The following is a 24,477-nucleotide window of genomic DNA, read 5'->3' as shown; positions in this document are numbered from 1 at the left end:
AGAAAACCAACAGTTTAAATGGGAGAAACCTCAGGGAGAGCAACAGAGGAGGGATCCCTCTCCCAGGACGGACAGACGTGCAATAGATGCCGTGTGTAAATTGAAAAGATAATACATTTACAACATAGGTTGTCCAAATGTTTGGAAATGCATGTGTGTGTGTATAATAAGAAGATGAATCCACGAGGATATCCATCCAGGACTTATGATCCAGGACCACAGCCACGACTCAAGATCCAGGGCTCGCGATCCATGACACAGGACCGCAGCAACAGGATCATCCATGACTCCGGATCCCGGCGTAGATAGACACCGAAAAGAAATTTGGGGAAGCTGGGTTAATCGGAACATGAGAGTACACAGGTACAGAGAGAAGGAAGAAGTAAGGTGTCCCCCGACAAACTAAGCCTTTAGCAGCAAAACTAGGGGCTGAATCTAATCAGCCCTAACTATAAGCTTTATCAAAAAGGAAGGTCTTAAGCACACTCTTAAAACGAATAGGCTGTCAGCCGCCCGAACTCAAACTGGAAGCTGATTCCATAAATGTGGAGCTTGATAAGAAAAGGCTCTAGCTCCCATTGTACTTTTAGAGACTCTAGGAACAACCAACAACCCTGCATTCTTGGAACGCAATGCCCTAGTAGGACAGTAGGGTATAATGAGTTCTTTAAGGTAAGATGGCGCCTGCCCATTAAGGGCTTTGTAGGCGAGAAGAATTTGAAATTCTATCCTGTGTTCTATAGGGAGCTATGTAAGGCAGCCGGAACAGGAGTAATGTGTAGAAGATATTATAAGCTGTATTCCCGGGGTAAATGACCCAAGGTGCAACCTGCTGAGAGTCATGTGACCCCCACCACCTCAGCTCCTCAGTGTTATGTAACCCCCGGGTTAAGAGTGATGGTTGGAGGGGGTTTATTTCCGTACTCTGACGCTCCTGTGTGACATTCTGCACCGACCCAAACAGATACCTCTTATAGTTTATGTTTTTCGCATTTCCCCTAGACACATTTGCGACAGGAAATGACACACATGTACAGTGAAGAGTCATGATAACAGTGTGGACACTGATATAGCAGTGGGAACAGCCAAAAAAACACGGAGAAAGGAAAAGGGAAGGACCAGAAACCAAAACAAAGAGCGGAGCCAGCCAGGAAAAGCACTGAGCAGTGGGAACCGTGTGCCTTCTCGACTTCTTATTAACAAATGGGTCTGCTTTGTTGGAGGGTTTTTCCTTATCACTGTCAGTGGCTCCGCTCTTTGTAGTGTCCGTAAGGAAGAGAAGAGGGAGAGGGGAAGAGATAGTCTGAGGGAAAGAAACAAATGGGCACACAGAGAGTTGGGGAGATGAGTGAGGTGAGATAATACTGGGAATTGAGAAGGGGAAAAAAACATGCTCACATTTGGAGATGCTGAATAGACAATGAAAAGGCTGGATGGAGTGGGAGTGGTTCTTTTGGCAGATAGCCCCCGCAGCTGCTTTAGACAAGGCCCCTACGCAAAAAAGATCAGGAATAAGTTAGCCACACTGATGCACACTTTCTCTCCCACAAACACACACACACGTGCACTTTAGCGACCTTCACTTTTTGGCAGCGGCTGCTTGCTTTTGTTTTCTGAGAACGGATTAAAATATGTCTCAGAAATTAGAAGGTGGAATCTGGGCTCATCTGCACCCTTTAAGTTTATTTATATTATACAGTGTATATATACTATTTTGTATGTTCTTTCCCACTATGATTAGGTATGTCATTCCTGTCATGCTATGTTTTTTCTTTATTATTTCTTGTTGGCTGTTATGTTTGTCTTCTATGTTGAAAAAAGGGAAGCATAATTTCCACCCCAAAGAAGTCTGTACTATTGCTTACACTTGTATGCTTCTTCTCAATACAAATATTTGAAACGAAGAAATTAGAAGGTGGGAGGCTCCTTCCGACACAATTTGATTATGTTATCATGGAGTAATCACATCTTAGTTTAAACATTCACACTCTTCTAACAATACAAATGCTTTTATAATGATTCTCTCCTCCTTAAGTTTTTTTAACGTTTTGTTTTTCTCTTGTAATAGTTCGACACAAGATGTTAAATGGCTCTATGAAGTAATTGAAGTAGTGTGTTTCCTAATAGATAATAAGTGTTTTCTGACAATGACTTTGGGCAAAAGTAAGGTGTTTCTTAACAGCCACGTTCCAAAGCAAGAAGCAAATATAGCGATCAGAGACGAATGAGACTCAATAATAGTTACAATTAATGATCACAGCTCCTTCGATAGCCATAAAAGGTAACAAAGGTGCTTAATGTCACTCAGCTGGGCGATTGTGAAATAAAGTAGGTGTGAACTTGGATGGTAGTTTTCGAAAAGTTACAGAAGTGGTTGGTCAAAGGGCAAGCAAAGCGGGTTTTCAATTGCTTATTGATCATCTGACAACCACTTACATCCTTAATGTTGCCATTTTCATTCAATTGTGATACTATAGATACATGACAGAAGTGCAAAGCTAGTTTATGGATGTTTATTTGTTTTATTATTTAAAAAAGGTTAAGAATTAAGTGTAATGTTCAAAGCAAGATTTTTTTACATGCACAAACATATTAATCTCTTTCGTTTGAGTAATATAATTTTCATTCATGGTGAAACACTAGGAAAGAGCTGAATGACCAAAAGCATATTTTCGGAGAAGTCAGTTCCTCAAGTCTTATGTCCCGAAGTTTCAGAGCCGTTGCATAACTGCATGAGTACAGGATAATTCACAGATACCTCCCTCTCTTCAGTCAGCAACTCCAGGAAACCTGACATGAATGTGCAAAACGCTCCTGCTGCTATCTAGAAGCATGAGCTGCATGTTGGTGTTAGTTGTTTGTTTGTGTTGGATGCAACTAGCACATCATTACCGTCTGTGCAGCACAGCGGGTGCTCCAACTGACAGTAAGATGTCCATACACATTCACACAAGAACACACAGACCAGGCTTTGTCCTGAGGGGACACGATGTTCTGTTGACCCTGCAGTGGGAGGACAGAGGAGGAATATTGAGAGCAGTGATGGTGACATGTCCATTAACATGCCTGTGAGAAACAGCACCCCACCTAGACCCCAGGCAACCCCTCTCTGACTCTGCTTATTTAACTTAGTGTGTGTGTGTGTGTGTGTGTGTGTGTTGTACTGTACGCCGGCATGTCATTGTTGAGGATCTCTATGCAGTTCAGTGTGTTGTTTATGTCCGCATGCTTTGAGTTTTTCTGAAACACATACGCACACATCACACGTAAACATGTGAATACAAATGACACACTCTTGTCAGCCATTCATCGATTCTCAACTTGCTATCTATAGTGGTTATGCATCATCCAAAGTATTTGTCCTAAAACGTTAACAGTTGTAGTGATTATGTTAGTCAAACTGACTTAAGACCTATGTACACAGGTATTTTTTAAAACATAGCTTTTCTGCAGTTTAGGTCTTTCGTCCACATCCTAACAGCATTTTTCATCACAGAAAATAAACTTTTGTAAAACTAAACTCTAATATATTTAACTGTCAACAGATTGTTCACTATGGTAAAAAGTAAAATATAAGTTCCTATGCTCACAGACATAAATACATGTTTGATCTGCTTCTTCGACATTAATTGATAGAATTATAAACAAACTTAACATAGTTCAGCATTAGTGTTTTTTGGCATGTTTTGCCTTTTTCTAATGTAGAAACATATCGGCCCAAATATAAGATGACTCAGCCTGTTTTAGTAAGAAAAACTTTTGAAGGAAACTTTGACAGTTTCCTGGTGGTACTGTTAGCTTAGGCATAAGATGAAGATTATCCTTAAAGCCTTTATCTCTGGTAAAGTGAAACATTAAATCCTTTAATTAAAGCGGAATATAAATCTTCAGTCACAAAACCAAAGCTCATACTCTCCAGTCAGACTGTGAGGAGCTGTATGAATGATTGTCTCTGGGTGTTAGCATCTTTCATTTAGTTGCCTTTGTTAACTTCTCAGGGTCTTTTGTCTGTAGGTCAAACTAAAGACTGTTAACTGAGTAACACACTATTAAAACATAATTTCTAGGGGCCACTTGAAACTTTGTTGAAACATGTTGTTGATGAATGATAGAAAGGTCTCACTAACATGCTCTCGTCATCTCAATTAATAAATCAACCAACTAAATATGAACTGGCATGCTAACAGGAGTGATTCATTGGGAAAGTTATTGAAGGACACAGCTGTAAGTTCACGTGCCGCCTTTCTATTAACGCTCTTGTTAAATCGATGTCATTGTCATTGTTCTAGCTCATAACCAATGAGCTGCAACTCTGATTTCGTGTGTGTGTGTGTCCCGTCAGTCCTCTTTTCCTGGCTGCTTCCTGTTCAGATCCAGGGGTGTGTTCAGCTTCCTTCCTGTGCTGCCACAATCTTAGTCAGGCTTCCTTTATGTCCTCCAGCTTTATGAAATCCACTGTGTATGTTGGCTTGTGTCTCGATGCATGAAGCACATGCAGCTGTTGCGCCAAAAAATGGGACACAGGGCTTCTCCTCTGTACTTTGGTGTGACCCCCACTCTGTGCACACAAACAAATCCCGAAACACCTCTGAGGTCAGAGGCCCGATAAGAAAACACATGAAGAAACTTTCCCACAGTGATGTCACCGCTTGTGAAAATCTTGTCACAATCCAGCCTGTTACTTTGAACTGTTTATCTTTTTTATTTGGTTATTTTGCTCCTGCGTCACCGGTACCTGCTGAGAGGTTTCCGTTGTCACACTACTGGCTCAGACACTTACAGACGTTGCAACTCAAAAATACAAACAAAAGGGAAATCTTTGCTCTTGTTTTTGTGGTTAGCACTTCTCCATCATTGATGAAATGGCAATGTCCTTGCAACACAGAGAAACGTTTCTGCTTCTTGTCTGGGTGCTTGTTGTTTTGACCCTTGCAGACCTTATTGGCTGCTTGTTTGTGCCGGTATTTCACCAGTTAATGCTGATATTGCTGTGTTGTGATCTGGATAAAGAGAGAGTGCCTGATACTACTCAATGCTACTGTGACTTCCATAGCAAATACACTTGAAAAATGTCATTGTTCACATAGATATATGGTCAATAATTGACTAATCATTAAGCGTGGAAAATACCAAATGCATGCTTTTCCCTGACATGGGCCATTTTATAGTCTCACCTTGAAGTATTTGGGTAAACACAAGCAAACAATTTGATTAAATTGATCAAATTAAATGATTAAAATATGTTTCAATGCTGTATAATCGTAGGAGTGTAAGCGGAGGCAGATGCCTTGACGTCACGGGGGAGAATGTTTGTAACCAAAATGATGTGATAAGGAGAAATGAAACAATGATAACGAAATCAGGATACATTTTAAAAACTGCTGCTCCTGCAAAAGATAAAAGCAAATTCTGGACAGACTTTCTGGTCTCTCAAAGGTCACAGAAATGTTGGTCTGAATTCAAGTTTTCTTAAAGTCTTCGTGTCCGCCCATCCAGATATAAACGCAACTCAGTAGTGTGAAACTACACCTGGGTCAGCATCATTTGATCACGCTGAAGTAGTGTGGACTAGGCATGAATGTTGTTCTTTTTTTTATGAAAACGTATTATTGGATGTAGCGTCAGTGTACCGGTATCAGAGGGTGGATGTGTTTATTGAAGGGAGCTGCTGACAGTGAAGTATATGGAGCGACAGGATTAGGCTCACATTGAAAGGCCTGGTCAGTGTCACTGTATCTTGGCCCTCTGGATGCTTCTCTGGCCTGTCTGAGGTCATGAGACTGTGTCTGTGTGTATGTGGCTGCCATAGAAACCGTGGCGACGTCTGATACGAGGACCTGTCCCCTATCTCGCCCTGTGGTAGAATCCACTCCTGAGCTCTTGTGAAGTACTTTGGTAAATATGCACTGTAACACACACACACACACACACACACACACACACACACACACACACACACACACACACACACACACACACACACACACACACACAGATAGCTGGCACTACTGATGCCCTACATGCCAAAGCAGAAGTTCCTTTAAGGTTCACTGTTAAAGTTCATTGTTTGTCTCAAAAATGGAAAATTCAGTGCGTAAAAAAACAGACAGACTGGAAACAAAACGGGAAGAATTCAAGAGCATTTTTAAAAGCAGCTCCTGTGAAAGCACTCGACTGTCATGTGCCCTGTAAGATTCATAAAATTACATTTTTTCCGCTACAGTGTCAGTCTAGGCCCAAAGAGAGTCTGGCTTTTGGACCAATGAGCGAATAGGTCCCTGCATCTTGACACCTTCCCAAAATACCCCACAGAAGAAAGGGTCGGTTGCATCAACGCTCCTAATCAAACACCTCGGAAAGCCAAACTTTGTCCCTAAATATCTCACCCACAGCTTGTATCGTTTGTTTCCTCTCAAACAAAATAACTTGCACAACCCCACTTCAGAGCAAACGTTCTCGTACGAAGCCCACAAAACACCAAAATGTCCCCTAAAGAAAGGCCTCTGTCTGGCTCTGAAGAGAAAACACAATCTGTCCACAGAGAGAAAAACACTTTTCAAGAAGCCAGTGTTTTTTAGAATTCACGGGGAAAAAAAAGCGTGGAAAACACATTTGCCTCGTTCTTTCACAATTCGTTTCACTGCTCTATGATCATTTCAGCTGTAGGAGTGTCAGTGTGATGAGATGCCTGGACGTCACAGGGGGAATTTTTGTAACTAGGACGAGCCGATAAAAGCAAGTAGCAGTAGTTGTGGTGTCAAAACAACAGATACGAGGAAGAAAAATGATGCCAAAAGTCTTGAAATTGACCAGAAAGTGCAGCAAGCTCATTGAGCTGGGAAAGGAAGTCTGATGATCTTACTGTAACTAGGTTGTCTTTGTAGTGGGGTCTGCAGGGTGCTAAGAGGGGGCCCTGTTTTCCATGTGCACTGTACATACTCAGTAGTCCTCTTCAGGCAGGCTGTCAGTATGTGGAGCAGCCGTAAAGGGCCTTGGCTCCCAGCTTTCTGTTCTGTTCTTTTCACCGAGCTGACAAATTTGTTGGGGTTTGAGCTGTAGCATCTGTTGCTTTGAGGGGGCCTGCTATTTATCAAACTGAAGTGGAGTCTGCTGGGAGCCCAACGGGAAAGAAACATGGCTTACTATATAGGTTACCCCCCCCTTCTTCTCCCTCTCTTTTACCCTCGGCCCTGTGTTGCCTCGCTCTCAGTCTGAAATGTTATTCTGAGCTGTGTTTGTGCGAAGGGACTAACTAGGGGGGTGGGTGGGAGGTACTGAAGGAGGGAAGGGATTGAAGAGGGAAAATAAGAAATATAGGATATGACATACAGTATATTCCGTGACTCCCTCCCTATGGTGTTACAGTTAAATCCATAAAAATAAATAATTTCTTACAGATTGAGTTTCTAAACTTGGCACCCCAATGTTGCTTTTTAATAACTCTGTTGCAATAGTTAGATACTGAGATGTAGTTTGTCCTCCGGCTTTTCAGGAATCCACCAGTGCGTTCTTAGAAAGACTGAAATGAGGGAGAGAAAAAAATAGTTGGATCAATCCCAGAAGCCTCGGAGCAATAAAAGAAGGTTTTGTTGTTTGTTTTTGTGTCGTTGTAGGAGACTCACAGGCCACAGACAAGTTTTGCATAACAAGACTTGTCATCACAGGAACATATTGCGGTAATTCCTCACCTTTTTGACAATTTAGCTATCTGCTACATACATTCTCACACAAACACACTGACACTCTTCTCTCTGAGACGAGTGATGCGTCAGGCCGCCCTCAGGCGTGACTCCTGCTTCGACCACATTGTTCTGAACCGTCCCATTGACAAAAAACAAGGTTCAGGGGACACTATTTTAAGGCGATGATGAAAGGCAATGAGGAAAAATATTAACAAAAGAGTCAAGGAACAGGGAAAGGTGGGTGGAAGAGAGTGGAAAGACAAGCATTCATTGACAGGACAGAAGTCAACAGCTTGACAGAAAACCCCGGAGGCAGGACTCGGTGAACTACTGTGTCAGGTAAACAGGAAATGAGGTTACATATCTAACTTTTAATAATACAGTCTCTTGGTCTATTGACCTCTCACACCATACAAAATCACCTTCTTTTTTTTTTGATTTTTTTCTTTCCCTGTCACTTTTGCTTCTTGCTTTTCTTTGAACCTCTTTCTCTTTTCCCTCTCTCCTGCCTGTGATGTAACTCTCTCTAACAAACGAAGGAAGGAGGTGCTCTCTGCCGCGCGCACAGAGGCTCCATTCATACAGCGTTGTTTTCAAAACTTTACATATTTTTTGCACAAGAGCACAAATAGCTCACATTTTTCTCCCGCATCTGCCGGCCGGCCGCAGCCAATAAGTCCTTTATTTATGTAAGTTGAGTCTTGTTATGGGTTTAGCTGCCCCAAAACATGCCTCCTGACACGCTACAGAAAATGGAAGAGGGAGAAAATGCTGGGCTGTTTTTTTCCCCCCTCCGTTAACATGGGCTGGGACGAGCAAAGAATACAAACAGTTTTTTGCACACAGGCTAGAGGCTCTTCCTCCTTCTCTCTCTCTCTTTCTCTCTCTCTCTCTCTCTCTCTCTCTCTCTTTCTTTTTCGCTCTGTCCTCTTTTGCACACCCACACACACTTCTGCATTCTCTCCAATCAAAACGTTCATGCTGAGCGGCAGCAACTGGTCAACAGGATGTGAAACCCTCCTTTCTGCTTTTTTCCTTTTCTTCTTCTTGTCAGTATTGACCTTTCCTCTACTTTTTCTGCACTAAAGCTCACTCTCAGTTTGTTTGGTTGATTTTTCGTCCTGTGGCATTTCGACTAACAGCAATACCCTCTGCGTCTTGCACTGAGCACATCTGGGTCTTGTAAACTTTCCATTTCTGCATTTAAGTCTGTGCAGACTTGCAGATAATCTCTGTCCAGCTCATTTGCTTTATGTGGCCGAGTCATTCCCATGTACTCGGGGAAAGGTGTATGCTGGGAGGCAGCGAACACTCTGCTGAGTCTCCCCCCCTCACCCCTCCCTCATGACTGGTGTTAGTGGAAGGGAAGATGACCATCTGCTGCCCCAGTTGCCCAGTGACTGGACAACAGCCTTCCCTTATGGCACAGTTCCACTGTCCATTGTCTCCTTGACACACACACACACACACACACACACACACACACACACACACACACACACACACACACACACACACACACACACACACACACTCAAGGAGAACCAAGTATTGTGTGAAGCTTTCCTGTGGGGGTCCCGCAGAGAACGCACCCTCACCCAGCTGGACGGCGCTCTGTGCTGCGAGCTGTTAGATGACTCGGCCTTACAGCCAGGTTAGTGGAGGGTCAGAGATTCATAAGGCTATAGGCCAAGACGTTGCTCGGGTGCACAAGAGAATAGATTTCCTCTCCAGACGTGTGTGCATGATCGCACACACATCCATGCACACTATTGTTATGGATCTCATCATTAGCCTTGAAAACATTAGGAAAACGTCGTGTGCAGAAGGAGGGGAGATGTAAAATCTGTCATAGGAAAAACTAGAAGGGAAGATCTCCGCTAAGGTCGTGACCTATGTCGCATTGTTAACGGAAGTTTCTTTATGTATCCGCACCTGATTCAGATCTGCTCCACATTTTATGGGTTCTTCCTTCGCCATTGCTACACCCTTCCACCAATTTTCATGAAAACCGGAGTCGATTTTCCGTAATCGTGCCGACAAATTGACAAACAAAGCAAAACGAAAACATTAAATTCCCGGCAGAGGTACTGAAAGCATTAACTGCCTTTTTAAAGGGGAGTTTAATACATTTGAATCGGAAGCATTACCATTTTTATATTATTCATGTGATCTTGGAGCTGAACTTCAGTTTGTATCCCCCCCTGGGGCATTTGGGGTCTCTCTGAAGGTGAGGGCACAGTGAAGGCGAGAGGAGGTTGCCTTGTTATCTCACTGTTCATGTTTTGTTTTACCAAAACAAAGTAACGCTAAAAAATGCTGTGGCTAACCCAACAAAAGAAATAAACAGCACTTTATGTGATACTGAAACCCAATCCGGTCGGTGTAGAGAAAGAAATATACCTACTCAGCAAATGCATCTTTATCTTCGACACCTCAGGAGTTTCACACGCTGCTTTTTTCTCTTTTCTGCATCTGAAATCGAGAACAAGAGTCCGCTTTTAACTCTTCCGATCACACATTTCTCTCCGGCTTTATTTAGTCAGTGTGATTTGAAAGTGTTGTTTGATTTTCTCACCCTCTGTTTCTCATTTCTCTGTCGTTTCTTCTCCTTCCTGTTGCACACTCTGTCTCTCTCACACTCAGGTGATGTTTGACTGTACTGATCTCTGTTACTCATTATCCCTCATCCAGTCCTGACAGTTAGCTGCTCTTCCCCTGCTCGCCTTGGCAGGAGCACAGCTGCAATCTGAGAGCCTCATGACGCTGAACTTCTCCTCCTAGACATTTAGCCAGGAAAACAAGCCTGGAGCCATGCATTTTTTCCCCCGCTGCTTAGCTAGAAGAATCTTGTGATCACATCCAGCTACAGATTTGTCAATGGTGCTTAAAGCTCATAACACATAGACGCTATTTTATGGGTGACAGAAATTACAAGGAGCTCTTTGGGTCATGCCAAATGCCTGTGTGTGGTTCAAAATGCTGTTAGTTACGTTTTTAATTACATTTTGAACCCCAAATGTTGCCTTTATTGCTTAATAATATGCAGTAGATTGAGAATAAAGGTTGATCAATGTTCCTGAGGAAAGCAGGGGGATCTTGGAGATTTGCGGATTGTGGTTGAGCCATGCATGCTCCTTTGATTTGATTGTGTGTGTGTGTGTGTGGGAAACCTGGCAGAAATCCCTTTTAGACTTTAACACACCGCTGTGGTCGCCTCTAATCCCTTAATGGGCTGACTCTGCACTGAAGCCGCACAAATACTGTTCCCCTCGGTGAAAATGGTGACAGAGGGTTTGTTTCTGTTAATGCTCCCCATGTATGTGCTCTGCATTACAGTGTGTGCATTAGTTGTGTGTAGTGTGTGTGTGCCTCCTCAGGTGAGTGGGCACAGATAGGTAATCTAGTGTACAGAGTCATCGATTTTCCCGCTGCACAGGAAGTGGCTGGTTATTGATTCTCAGAGAAAATGATGTCACTCCAGACGGTGTGGGCTGTTTGCTTATCCATGATAAGGTACGAGGCGCTTTCTCCCCACACACTGGTCAAATAATCCTCTTTACCTTTTATCACTCTTCTCCCATCACTCTTTCCACCCTCCATCTTTTCATTCATTGTGAATGCTCTCTTTAACCCCCCACATCCATTATGTGTGACATAATCGCTGATGAGGGACGTCAGCTGTAAGAGTCATGCATTTACTGATCTTTAGTAGATAGTAAAAGTTGTTATTAAAGTGTCAAATATGACCGGATGCCAATGTTTTCTTTGCGAGTAAATATGTATATGTACATTGTAATTTAGATAACTTGTCCTTTGTTTGATACACTTGATGCACATAAAAGCACAACATTATTTTAACAGAAATTCCATCTCTCAGTAGTTAAAAAGGCTTTTAGTTTATATAAATCCTATTGAATAAATGTACTTTTTTTCGCTGTTGGGTGAAAACTCTGCTTCATCATGATGATATTGTCCTTTTTCTTCCTCTTTTCAAAGTATTGGATAGTTTCGTTTTTACTGAGTTTGTCACGCAACTATGCAAAGGTTGCTGAGTTGGCTAAACCATGTCCTATTACTGCTTATCAACTCCTTAATAGATTAATCCTGTTTTATCAAACATGACACCAATAGGAAGACTGCCAGTTAACACTATAATGTCCACCTTTATGAATCAGCTCCCAGCATATAACAGGTTGCCTGTGCAAAAAAGTATGAAGATTTCAAATCAAGCCAATCATAAAAGTAACAACTTTATAATTTCAACCCAGAAATGCGCTTGTTTCATGGATTTACGAAATGACTAAAATAAGGTCATCACAGTATATTCAGTGAACGCTACACTGGACAGAAGCCATCTGACCTCATGATTATATCTGACACTTCAAAGTTAGAGAGATATTAGAATCGGACTTGAGTCCCCAAGGGGAACGATACACAAAAGAGTTTCAGCCATTGGTTTGTTCTTTTCTTGGTCCAACAGGCCTGTAATTGATTAACTACAGAGCAAATATGTCCAACACTACCTGTGGCATGAGCCAGAGGACCACACACACACACACACACACACACACACACCACACACACACACCACACACACACACACACACACCCACACACACACACAACAAACCACACACCACACATCACCACACACACACACCCACACACACACACACACACACACACACACACACACACTTCTGTCAGGGTTACGAGGTCCATGGAGAGTTTATAAAAGTGACGAACAAGCGTACACACAAGCCCACTATATTTTTAAAGGGATAGTTAAAAAAGGGTTGTGATAAACATTTTTTTTAAACACAAAAAAAATGCACAGATATTGTAAACTGTATATCGTGCTTATAGCGCATTCATTTCCCCTGAAACTTGGATTCAACCATCGTGATTATTTTATTATTTTACAGTGTTTAAATGTTTGAGTCATTACTCACTTGTTGCGTAACTAGTAGGATGTATTTTAAGACAAGAACATAATGTGCTTTGTGCATTTTCTCAGTGTTGTTTTGGACAGTACAAACACACGTTTTTTTGTCATGTGCTTATATTTGAGGAACTCACTGGGTGTATTCTGAAAACATGCATGTACATGTCCTATTTTCAAGTTTCTGTATGTTGTTTGAGTATGTTGCTACTTGTCCCTTTTCTGTGTGCACACAAGGAGTCTGCTGTGTGTATTTCCTGGTCCTCTGTTAGAAGTTTACCTTGTGATGCCAGAGTCCACGTCTTTAATCTGTCAACAGTTTATTAGAAGGCAGGCCTACATACAGTGTACTCTACTGTTATTCTTCTGTTGACCTTTCTCTGGCCAAGTGGTGTTTACCCAGAAGAGAAATACAATGATACAGTTAGTGCTTGGATGGAAAACATCCCATGTGCCTCACAACTCTGTATTTATAGTTTATTAGCCTTTAGAAAACCACAAGTGTAAGCAATGGATCCCACTGTGTGTTTATCTGCTCTAGTGTTAGCATGTGACTCTCTAGCTTTTCATACTATATTGGTTTATAAGGTTACAGGTTGATAACAGAAACAAGACAGTAGATTTTCTAACTGGATACTGGTCCTCGATGCTTCGGAGTGTAGGGAAGCATCGGTAGGCTTCTCCTGCTCCTAATTGGATTTGGGGAAGTTTACACTCGAGCAACTTCAGCCAAACTCATTATCAAGATCGCATTAGTTTGCAACGCACTGATTAGTCCTCACCCTAAAAGCATTTTCTCTTGTAACTTCACAACTGACAACCTCTGTGCTGCTTAATAATACTGGTGTGTATTGGCTCTACCCTGCGTTACAATAACATTGCTGGTATTTTAAAGTTACTATTTGGAAAAAAATACTTGATATTTAACTATTTACAAGGACAGTGAAAAACATATTCTGGTCATGTTAATTTAAATGATGATTTCCACCTTCACTCTTTGCCTTGCTTCTTTTGTCTCTCAAAGTCATACGAAACATCACCGCCTTAATATAATCTCTGAAATAATTGTATATGTTCACTGACGACGGGCGAAGAGGACAGCGACCAAGGTGATCGAGTTTCCACCTAACCAGACATTTCATAAACAATTAAACATTAATGGGGCAGTGGGCGTGACGTCCCACTCAAATGGGGTGCTGCCAGATATTTTGTTCTGCCATTCAGTACCGGGGCTCATTGCCTATTAACGAAGTAATAGGACACGGCCAAAATGTTTCTGAGGGCAGCGATTAGGCCATATCACTTCCTCCCCCCTAAAGTACAGCAGTATCACATCCACTCTAAACTGCAATCAAAATGCATCCTGGTGAAGGTTACAGATTGAGGAGATAGATGGTGGAAAAAGAGAAGTGAAAATGGCGTTTAAAAAAAGAACACAAGTGCAAGCTTCTAATCTTTGCTGCAGCCTCAATTATGTAATCCAGCAGACTTTATCAGTGTTTTTGTCTCCTCTCTAAACTGTTCACACTAGGGTTGCGTTCCGATAATCAAAAAATCAGCTCCTAAATTCTAACCCTATCTCCTATTCCTTGACCTCTGAGTGAAACGTCACGGGGTTAAGGGATAGTGGATAGGAGAATTAAAAAGGATTTAGGAGAAGAGACTGCGGTGCTTTAGAGAATCCGACTGCACTTTCACTATCCGATGTGTTTATGATGCGCCAGCGGACGTCATGAATGTGCGTCTGCTGCTGTGGGGAAACTATGGTAACTACAGTTTTCTATACAGCGGACTACAACATGGATGTATAATAAGAACGAGGGACTCATCATCTAGAGACTCTGCACCGTGCTCTGATGCTGTTGTTTTATGCTTTATGAACGTGGACAACAGAGAAACATATTCTTCATGACCAAAGTTGGAATGGAAATAAAAAATGAAACTTATGCTCGTCACCCTCTCCCTCCGGTCCACATTAATACAAATGATCCCAATACGTATGATTGTATGAACTATGAAAATATCTTAAAATAAATACAAATGTATTTATTATAAACGTTAGTCCTTAACACCTATCACTGTGTATATCACCATTCAAACATCTTTTAAAAGTTGAACAAATTCCACACAGCTCAGTAAAGACTGTGAAATGTTGACTTTATTTGATAAAACTAACGTTCATATTTCTCTTTGATTATAATACTGATGAACGTTCAGAACAAAGCACTTTGGCAACTTACCACATACTTTTTTAAAATGCTTAATAAGCACCGTAACTTTCATGATATCATTTCTCGGTCATAATCGGTTGTTTCCGTGAACGGCCGACTGTTGAGTGACGGCAAATGCTGCGGCTGCAAGGCATTGTGGGGCAGCATTTTCTCCTCTCCTTTCGTCAAGGGAGGTCCAGTGGTTCCTAAGCTAAAGGAGGTTATAAAGGAAGTTTGAAACCTCCTTTCATTTCATTTAGAGAATTGGAACTGCACTTATCATGGCTGCCACTGACGTACTTCCGGGTCATTTCACTTGGTTAGGAAGGTTTCTAAGCTAAATGGACTATTGAAACGCAACCTTGGTCTCTGCTCCTCTTTTCTTCTGTTATTTAAAAAGAGTTCATTGACTCCCCTGTTTGGAAGGATAACACTTCTAGGTTCAATGGTTCATCAAGTTTTTATTGCCTTTGATTCATTGGCCCATCAGCCAAACCAGCCACTTTGATTGCTAGCTGGAGCGCCGTCTGCTGTAAAGTTGCTGTCGCGAACTTGTTGTTTATCGGCGTCTTCGGGAATGAATCACCTCCGTTCTGTACTCTCGCGGAGCCAGGTGAAGGGTCGGTTCTTTTGTTCTGGGTTTACAGTGCCCATTAAGAACTACAGGGTGATGATCAACAACTTTTTGGCCGGCTTCCCAGTGAGATCAGTCATTTTTTGCTCAGTCAGCACAGCCAAACTCTTGTCAGAGAGAGAAAAAAACAGCTGTGCATGCCAGGAGGCTCGCAGCAGCGTCAGAGCAGAGGGGCTCTTTTCTCTGGGGCTGGTGTAGGGTCAGCTTTGTTAGTGCCATGTTTCTAGATAACATAGATAACCGTACACTTTGCAACACTCTGAGTTTTGTCTTTTGAGCGTTTTTCATTGATTCTGTGCTGGCAGTGTCATATCATGCTAAAGATAGCAGAGGAAGGGTTTGGTATTTTCTGTTTTTCCATAGGAACTTTTTCCTTGCATGTTGTATTGTGACAGCTGCCCCCTCCCTGTTAGAATAACATCCCCGGGAACTCACTCTTCCTCACATGCACACAGGGGTTGCAGGCCAACGCCTTTTCTCCTGTATTGTAACCCACTGTACATTCATATTATTTAGGGAATTGTGCTTGTTTACTCCTGGCACTGTATAATTATAAAAGAGAGGTTATCTTTTGTCCCAGATATACCTCAATGTGTAGGTTTTTCTTTTCTCTTTTCCCTGAGGTCTCTGCAGTTCCTCTGCATTTCATAGAAATCCAAGGAACGCTGCTTCCTCTCAGTGTTTCAGTGTTGGTCTGCGCTGGTCCAGGACCCACTGGGGGGGGTTGGGGGCCTCTCCTCTCAGGAAAGACGGCGCTTGGCGAGACTGCTCCACTCTGATAGCCTGCCAGAAAACACACAGATCAGAGAAGAGGCGACTGGGAAAAAAGGACCAAAGTGGCTCAAAGAAGGCCAAAAGGCAACTCTCGGCCGTTAAGTTCCCACATTGATTCAACTTTGACTTTTATATCTTGACACAAAATGAAAAGGGTTCAAATGATACTACATGAAACCCTAATTTCTCACTCTGAAGCTTATAATCAACGGGTTTAAAGACTTAGCAGCCGTTTCAGAGGTTTGTTACTGCTCTATAAGACAAGAGAAAAGTCTGCAGTCGGTTGTGGGCTGCTGGTCAGGTAAGGGTTAACCCTCCAGTTTGCTTAGTTAATGCTCTGTGATAGGTGAACAGGCTCGAGCTGTGTTTGAAGAGTGGGGTGGGGGATACCCTCTTAGTCTGCAGTTTTCACTCTTTGTTCACAAGTTTAAAACTATCTATAGATCTGTAGTATTTAAAAGTATTGATTTGCTTTCAAAAACACTCACAGCTGGTGTGAGTTAATTTGTTTACATGGAGAAAAAAGAGTTGTTGCTGTTTTGAGCCTCGGGGCAAAAATTATACATGTGGTTTTTAGTTTGCTGTGCAGTTAGGAGACTTTCAATTTCCTACTTGTTGCAAAAACTCCAACAGAACAAGTTATAACTAAACAAATACATAAGTTATCTTTCTATGAAACAAACCAGATTGGTTTGTTCAGGAAACTTCATACCTCGGCCAAACTTTTTTCTGTTTTCCTTTACTTTTTTTCAGAGAAACAAGAGAGGCAGAAAGAGAGGGCAGAGAAGATTGGTTCCTGTAACTGTTGTTCTGCCCCCTGATTGGTGGAAGCCTGTTGCTAGGCTTATGTCAGTGTTCGAGGGTTTTCTGCTTCCTCTCCTCTGTGCACTGATAGGTTGGAGTTGAACTGCTCTGGTGGACTCCTGCCACTTGTTGAACATCCCCACAGTTTTTGCGGTTCCCTTCGCGACTTACTGCATGAGAAAACACAGCAGCCGCAGCCCTGAGACACATATGTGCAGAGTTTAAGTCTGGCACGGCTTCCTCTCCCTGTTTTTTAATCTTATTAACTTTAATCATCCTCTTTATTGGTTTAAGCCTGTTGTTAATTCAGCTCCACACTCATTAAGGAAAATCAACCACTTTTGTGAGCATTTGAGAAAGTAGCTGCCATACTTTCTTACTTATAAAAAGTTTAGTGAACTGATTCTTGTTAGAAGACAGTTGGACCTTAATGAAACCGCTTCGTTGCTTTAAAACTACTCATTTTTTTTTCTTTTCACTTTATCCTTTTTCTACCGTTATCCTCATAACTTGGCTGTAAAATGTTGGAGCGACATGAAAGCTGTTGCATATCTGTTTGTGCATTTCTCTGTACCTTCAATTCCTCATTTGCAGCGTCACTTATTGAACTTGCTACTACACGTCACTTAACATGGTTTCACTCTTTGATGCGCTATGTTTTTCACGCTTTGTTGACAGAAACTATGTTCTGAATGTGAACAGACAGAAGACTCACACTTTGTAGATTTGAAGGCTGTAGGCTCTGACAAAAACATGACAGGGATCAGCTTGGATTAAAGTTGAACAAAAAGTCAAAATGTCTTCTGAAAGAACTCATGGAGCACAACACAGTCCTTTTTCCAACCAAAATGTGGCAGAATACACATTCCGCCTCCTTGAAAAGTACGTCAACTAATGTTGACATTGGATATGGATATTATATTGGATATGGATATCAGATGCCAAGACTTTGATTGAGACAATCATGACTTTTAATTTTAATGGTAATATATGTTTTTGAAGGTTAATAATAGTCTAAGAGAAGTGGAAATGTGTCCATTGATCAGGCCTTTTTTCTAATAGATCACTATCTGATGACAGACACACTGTAAAACTAATCTGAGATGATTCCTGTTTTTTCCAGAGACTTCTCTCCGTCATAACTAATCTTCCTAATGTTGTCCTAGCACCACACACACACACACACACACACACACACACACACACACACACACACACACACACACACACACACACACACAGTTGCATATCCAGGTGTCACAGTGGCTTAGTGGCAATCCTGCAGCTAAAAGGTCACTGGTTTATCTCCTGCAACCACTAATGAGTCTATCAGACACTGTTGTTTAGTTAGTGTAAACCCCCAAGTAACAGCATGTTCAGAGAAGTTTGAGTATTCCCTTACAGCGCAGGTGTACTTCAGGCACCTGCGTGGTGTGGTTTTATATGTCACACAATGTTCTGAATCCGCTTCAGAAGACACCGCAAAGTCTTACAGTTTGCAATAAAAGCCTGGTTTTTATGCATTGACGTCTAAAGTTAAATATTTTTTCATGTTCCCTTGAAATGTGTCAACACCAGAGACATGAAGTCCAAGTGTGCAGACAGTTTTGGCACACTTATCTAAAGATACAGGGATTGGAACTTTCATTGTTTTCATTTAATCGTTTATTTAAACCGGGACAGTGCACATTAATGAACATTTTAAACAAAATAATGCTTTTAAATGAGCATTATTTTGGATGTGAACTGGATGTATATTTGGACAAAACCTTAACTCAAGGGTCACAAATAACAATTTTCTGGAGCTTTCTAGATCCAGAATTTAGTGTTTTGAGTCTATCATCAGGCACAATTATTATGATTCCTTGTAGTTTTTTTTTTACGGTTTGCTTTTGCACAATTCAGCTCTTAATAAAAACATGCAACTTTTTATGATTTGCAACTAAGACCAAAGCGAGCCTTGATCTAGGAAGGAGCAGATATGTCTGGATCACTGCACACACAGAGATACTCCTGATGTGAGTACAGTAAAGCTCACAGAGGAGTCAGTGCGTGCTCTCTGACAATAGTGTTTGGCCTGTCCGCGAGGCCGGACCCCCGAGCCTAAGCGCTTTTATGTCAAAAGGTTTGGTGTGTCGTAAGCCCTAACGCTGACCAGCCTCTTCTGCAGCTTTGCTGAGCCATGGGGCTCCCTGCAGCCCTGGGAGTGCTGACTCCAGCCCTGGGAACATGTTTACCGCTGCCCCGCACCCCAGCCTGTGGCATCAGGAGAGGGACCAGGGAGGGGGGGTGGCGTTGGCTAGAGCCACACAATGAACCTGCTGAATACTGTGCTATCTAACTGTCAGTGCTGGGGACTTGAGGTCGGTTGCCAAACGGGCCGGTCAGGCTCTTCATCGGGTGGCAGACACATTTTCCTTGGCTCACCATTCCCTTATCATAACCAAATGTAAATTGTTTGTCAGGTTTTTACCGGGTTCACAGTTCACATCAACTATTCCGTTGCTAGTTGTTGCAGGAAGGATGAACTAAAACACTGTATCTCATAAAATGTGCCACTCTCTCCAAACAATCTGAACTATTGTGTTGTTTCCATTGTGAAATCGCCAAAGGTATTTCTGTTTGCTTGGGAAACGTGTTGTTTTGAAACCCTACACAAAACGCACAAATATGCATGTGTGTGTGCACACACTTTTCAATATGTGGATGCTTTTCTAATGTGGTCACTGGCCATCCACAGAGGAAATAAGACTTGAAATCGGGCTTTTACATGTAATTACAATCGTTTATCTCTTGTTTACCAGGTACCAAGTAATCTGCTTCTGGTACAAATCGTTTTCACATCCAGACCTGATATACAGTAAGGAGGCTTTTATAATGTGATATAAAATGTGTGGTACACAGTGTTGTTTTTCCAGTACATCTCATCTGATATCATTCTGAGTAATTATTTACTTTTATCCACTGCGGTGTGATAAACCAGTTAAACACTGTTCCAATGAAAGTGTTTTTGCCAAGCTGGGAGAAACAAAGCCAGAAGAGCAGCCTTTCTTGTGTCTGCCCTCTACTAGCTTTTAAAGGCCTCCTTCAGCTGCGGCTGATAGGTGGATCACATTATTTGTGGTCTGATAGGCTGCGGTGCCTCTAACTGAAGGCTGTTGTTGTTGCAGCGGGTCCTGCAGCTATCTGTCTCGCTGATGCTAATCTATGCACAGCAGACCTCTACCTTCTTCTGCTGTTCACCAAGGACAGACGGGGGCTAAGTCCCCCCACCCCCCAGTGCTGCAAGACGCCAATAGGGGGACTTGCTGCTGCCTGCAAGAGCTGGCTTTGAGATGTTGTTGTTTTCACTGAATGCACATTACCCAGATGGACACACAGATACTACAAACAAACATGCCTCTTTTCCAGCAACATTTGCCAACGTTACAGAAAACTATTTCTAGAATTCCTGCAGAGTGGTTTCTCCATATATGGTAATTGTTTTAAGTATTGATTGGAGTGATTGGAGGGAAAAACAAGCAAGTAATCTTCTTGAATGGATTACAGCCAACATTTAGCATACAGGGTGCAATGCATTGCAGTAAATTCAATCATGATCAATGGCAATGTGGAACAAAAGGAGAGAGAAGTGATGATGTTTTCTTAGAGGGGGGATTGTTCTCTCTGCTCACGTTTAGGACCCCCCTCTCCCTCTTCACGCGTAGCTCCGCCTACCCTTGCTCCTCCCGCCGCCATTGGCTGCTGCGAGGCTGTTTTCGCCTCCTGATTGGCCGCTGAGCACGTCAATCAAACGAGCCTCGACTTATTTACCGAATGTATGAGCGAGAGAGGACGGTATTCTGCTGTAGGGCTGCAACAGCTGACTGCCGAGCACTTTACCCAGTGCCTCAAGGAACAAAGAGAGAAGGAAACAGCCATCAAGAAAACCTTTTTTTTTACATTTTTATTCCTTTGAAATAATCAAAGTGCAGCGAAGACACGCGATGAGGCACGCGGTCGCACCGGCAGAAAGCGTGGAAAATAATTATTTTGCCGTGACAAACCTGTTAAAGATATGTACCCATTGTGAAAGACTAAGCAAAAAGGTAAGAGGAATAAAAAGGCTACATGAACAAATATCATCCCTCTGAATATCACTGCTTTGATATCCTAAACATGACAAAGAGTTTTTGAAAACATTGTCACATTATTGGTGTTTTTAGGCGACGTTTTCCCTTTGAACAAACAAGCTGCAGTGCAGTCTTTTGTGCAGGCTTGTTTACGACAAGAAGAGTTTCAGTCAGTATCGGTCAAGAACATCGTTTCTGGGTTTAATTTCTTTGATGATTTCAGAATCAATAATGTAGACACGTAAATAACACGTTCATGTGCTTGTTTTAACTCCGTGTCATTTGTGAATTATATACATTTCGCCGGTCATTCATTCATCTGCTTCATTGTCAGCTGCGGGACGGTGTCCGCTACTGGACATGTCTCGACAAGCAGCGGAAAGTTACAGGACGAGATAGAGACAAAGTTCTGGTTGTTTTTTAATGTTTTATGAAGGCAACGTTTGTGTTTGGATTCCTCATTAATTATGAAGCGTTAGAGTTTAATTCTGATTTAATGTATTCATGTTTTTTTCTGTTTTGTTGAGTTGTATTTACTTCCACAATGACGAAAATCTTAAATCGCCCTTTTGGATTTCTCTCTGTAAAACAGTAGCCTACGGATGACTGTTATTAACTTCATATTTACTGGTGGCAGACAAATGATACTTCTCTGATTTCTCACACTGGTGAAGCAACACAGTGACGACATTAGAGAAAATAAATAAAAAGTGAGAAAAAATGATCGCTTGCAAGCGGTGCTAAGAGCTTCTCCTCATCTTTCCTGTGGTATTAAAGTGCATGTTCTGTTTCTTTTTGTCTTGCAGGACTTGGGAGTTAGAATCCCAAGACCCTTAGGAAACGGACCAAGCAGATTTATCCCTGAAAAAGAGGTAAGAGACAGTCTGTTAACTCAATAGTGACTCACTTGCAATTAGGACTTTTAACTCTAATTTAAAATCAAATGTATTAATTAAACTTGTCTTTTGTTCTGTTAGATTCTGGAAGTCAGTAAAGTGGACGCCAGGACACAGTCGATATTTGAGGATGCGTTTGCAGCCCTCGGTCGCCTCGACAACATTTCTCTGGTGATGGGCTTCCACCCACAGTACCTGGGGAGTTTCCTCCGGACGCAGCACTACCTGCTGCAGATGGACGGGCCCCTCTCTTTGCACTACCGACACTACATCGGCATCATGGTAGGATCCGGTTTAACCTCTGATATCATCTCTGCACCTTGTTTAACTGTTGTATGTCAAGCTGTTAAACATCTCGTGGTTGACATCTTGTTCTGTGATCCTGCAGGCGGCAGCTAGACACCAGTGTTCCTACTTGGTGAACCTCCACGTGAACGACTTCCTCCAGGTCGGGGGGGATCCCAAGTGGCTGGACGGCCTGGATGAAGCCCCGCAGAAGCTCCAGCAGCTCGGGGAACTCAACAAAATCCTGGCCCACCGACCATGGCTTCTCACCAAGGAACACATTGAGGTGAGAGGAAGGGCATGGAGGGGGAGGGACATTAAGAGTGTTACGCAACAGGCTGAGATCAGAGGTGGAGGGGGTGTAGCTGCAGCTGCACAACTTTGAAGGGGTTTAGGAAAGTGACAGTGGAGGTATAGTGAAAAAGGGATGGGGTTAAGACTGGAAATGAAACATAAATAGGATAGGAAGGATGAAAGCACCTTTTCCATTTCTGTTGGTCATCTTTTTAGGCTCCAGTTGTCAAGACTAACTTTATTTTACATCATTTTTTCCAGTGCCTTCTGAAGGCAGAGGAGCACAGCTGGTCCCTCGCAGAGTTAATCCACGCCGTGGTCCTCCTCACACACTACCACTCCCTCGCCTCCTTCACTTTCGGCTGCGGCATCACGACGGAGATCCACTGCAACGGCGGGCACACTTTCAGACCGCCCTCCCTCAGCCAGTACTGCGTCTGTGACATTGCCAATGGCAACGGTCATTCCATTCATCACAACGATTCGCTTGGCAACCATGTGAGTGGTGGAGGATGATGTGTGAGCTGGAGCATGTCAGGCGTTTCTTATTGGGGTGTAAAACTTAAAGCGGAACACCAGTATATTATTTCCATGGCTTAGAGAAATGTAATCTATATTGGTACATCAGATTTTTCTGAAAGTATGAAACAGGAGAAGTATAATACTTGTTGGTCATCATTATAAAGTGTTGAGCTGCTCCATACACAAAGAGTGGCAGACTAATTTTTTCTGGACACACACACAATGTCAGTTTTCTTTTTTTGTCCCCATATACTCATTATGTAACATTTTATATATTTCCCCATTAATTGTCTATAGAGTATTTGTACTTGATGACATCAAAATATGTAGATTTAAAACTGGGAGTGTTCATGTTAACCAATGTATTTTAACTGTCTTAGACTAGAAGAATACCAATTATGATTTATTTATTTATTTTTTTGCTAACATGTTTGAAGCATCTGATTTGAAAATGCTCCTCGTAGGACTTTTCCTGATTTGCTTTGTCTTTGTTTCTGTAGGAGTTATGCGGCGAGGTGGAGGTGCTTATGGAGCGCATGAAGCAGCTGCAGGAGTGCGACGATGAGGAGGCGAGTCAGGAGGAGATGGCGACTCGCTTTGAGAGGGAGAAGACTGAGAGCATGCTGGTGGTTACAGCGGAGGACGAGGAGTGTGTCCCTTCCAGAGACATCTCCCGACACTTTGAGGACCCCAGCTATGGCTACAAGGACTTCTCCAGGAGGGGGGAGCACGTGCCCACATTCAGAGTGCAGGTAGAGATCAGATACAGCATGGATGTAGAGAACAGTACGCTCAAACAATGGTCCACATGACTTTGTTATTAACTTCATATCTCTGCAGGACTACAGCTGGGAGGACCATGGCTTCTCTCTGGTGAACCGGCTGTACCCTGATGTTGGTCAGATGCTGGACGAGAAGTTCCAGATGGCCTACAATCTGACGTACAACACCATGGCAACACACAAGGATGTGGACACCAGCATGCTGCGCCGGGCCATCTGGAACTACATCCACTGCATGTTCGGCATCAGGTCAGTCACTGGACGCTCAGGAGGACATGTTGTCTTTTTTTATGACTTATATTTTGTAACCTGACCCGTTATGTGTTTTCTAACACTGTGTCTCTCTGTGCTCTTCAGGTATGATGACTACGATTACGGGGAGATAAATCAGCTTCTGGACCGTAGCTTTAAAATCTATATCAAGACTATGGTGTGTAGTCCTGAGAAGACCACCAAACGAATGTATGAGAGCTTCTGGAGGCAGTTTCAGCACTCCGAGAAGGTAAGATCGTGATTCATCCTGGTGTGTAGCAGCTC

General features: G+C 42.5%; 1 protein-coding gene and 1 long non-coding RNA gene across 3 annotated transcripts in view; one reads left to right on the top strand and one right to left on the bottom strand.

Moving 5' to 3' along the window:
• The window catches only part of sesn1 (sestrin 1), a 49,995-nt gene that overhangs the window by 23,925 nt on the left and 1,593 nt on the right, over positions 1–24,477 (top strand). The window contains exons 1-8 of one of the 2 annotated variants that reach the window (XM_010792505.1): positions 20,889–21,137; positions 21,968–22,033; positions 22,139–22,339; positions 22,446–22,628; positions 22,898–23,134; positions 23,659–23,910; positions 23,999–24,189; positions 24,298–24,442. In XM_010792505.1, the coding sequence (XP_010790807.1) occupies positions 21,036–21,137; positions 21,968–22,033; positions 22,139–22,339; positions 22,446–22,628; positions 22,898–23,134; positions 23,659–23,910; positions 23,999–24,189; positions 24,298–24,442 (1,377 nt within the window). In that variant the 5' untranslated portion in view covers positions 20,889–21,035. Of the gene's footprint in view, positions 1–20,888; positions 21,138–21,967; positions 22,034–22,138; positions 22,340–22,445; positions 22,629–22,897; positions 23,135–23,658; positions 23,911–23,998; positions 24,190–24,297; positions 24,443–24,477 lie in introns of those variants that run through there. The other variant, XM_010792504.1, reaches the window with a different exon arrangement.
• LOC104963851 (uncharacterized) lies at positions 716–10,298 on the bottom strand. Its single transcript, XR_800355.1, has 3 exons — positions 10,261–10,298; positions 10,090–10,157; positions 716–1,491 (listed from the first exon to the last, which is right to left on the bottom strand). It is a non-coding gene; the product is annotated as an uncharacterized lncRNA (long non-coding RNA).

This window comes from Notothenia coriiceps, unplaced genomic scaffold (assembly GCF_000735185.1).
Source record: "Notothenia coriiceps isolate Sejong01 unplaced genomic scaffold, NC01 NC01_scaffold00036509, whole genome shotgun sequence".
NCBI classification, from domain to species: Eukaryota; Metazoa; Chordata; class Actinopteri; order Perciformes; family Nototheniidae; genus Notothenia; species Notothenia coriiceps.
The sequence above is the reverse complement of the archived record's forward strand: the minus strand, read 5'-3'. Positions and strand labels throughout refer to the sequence as shown.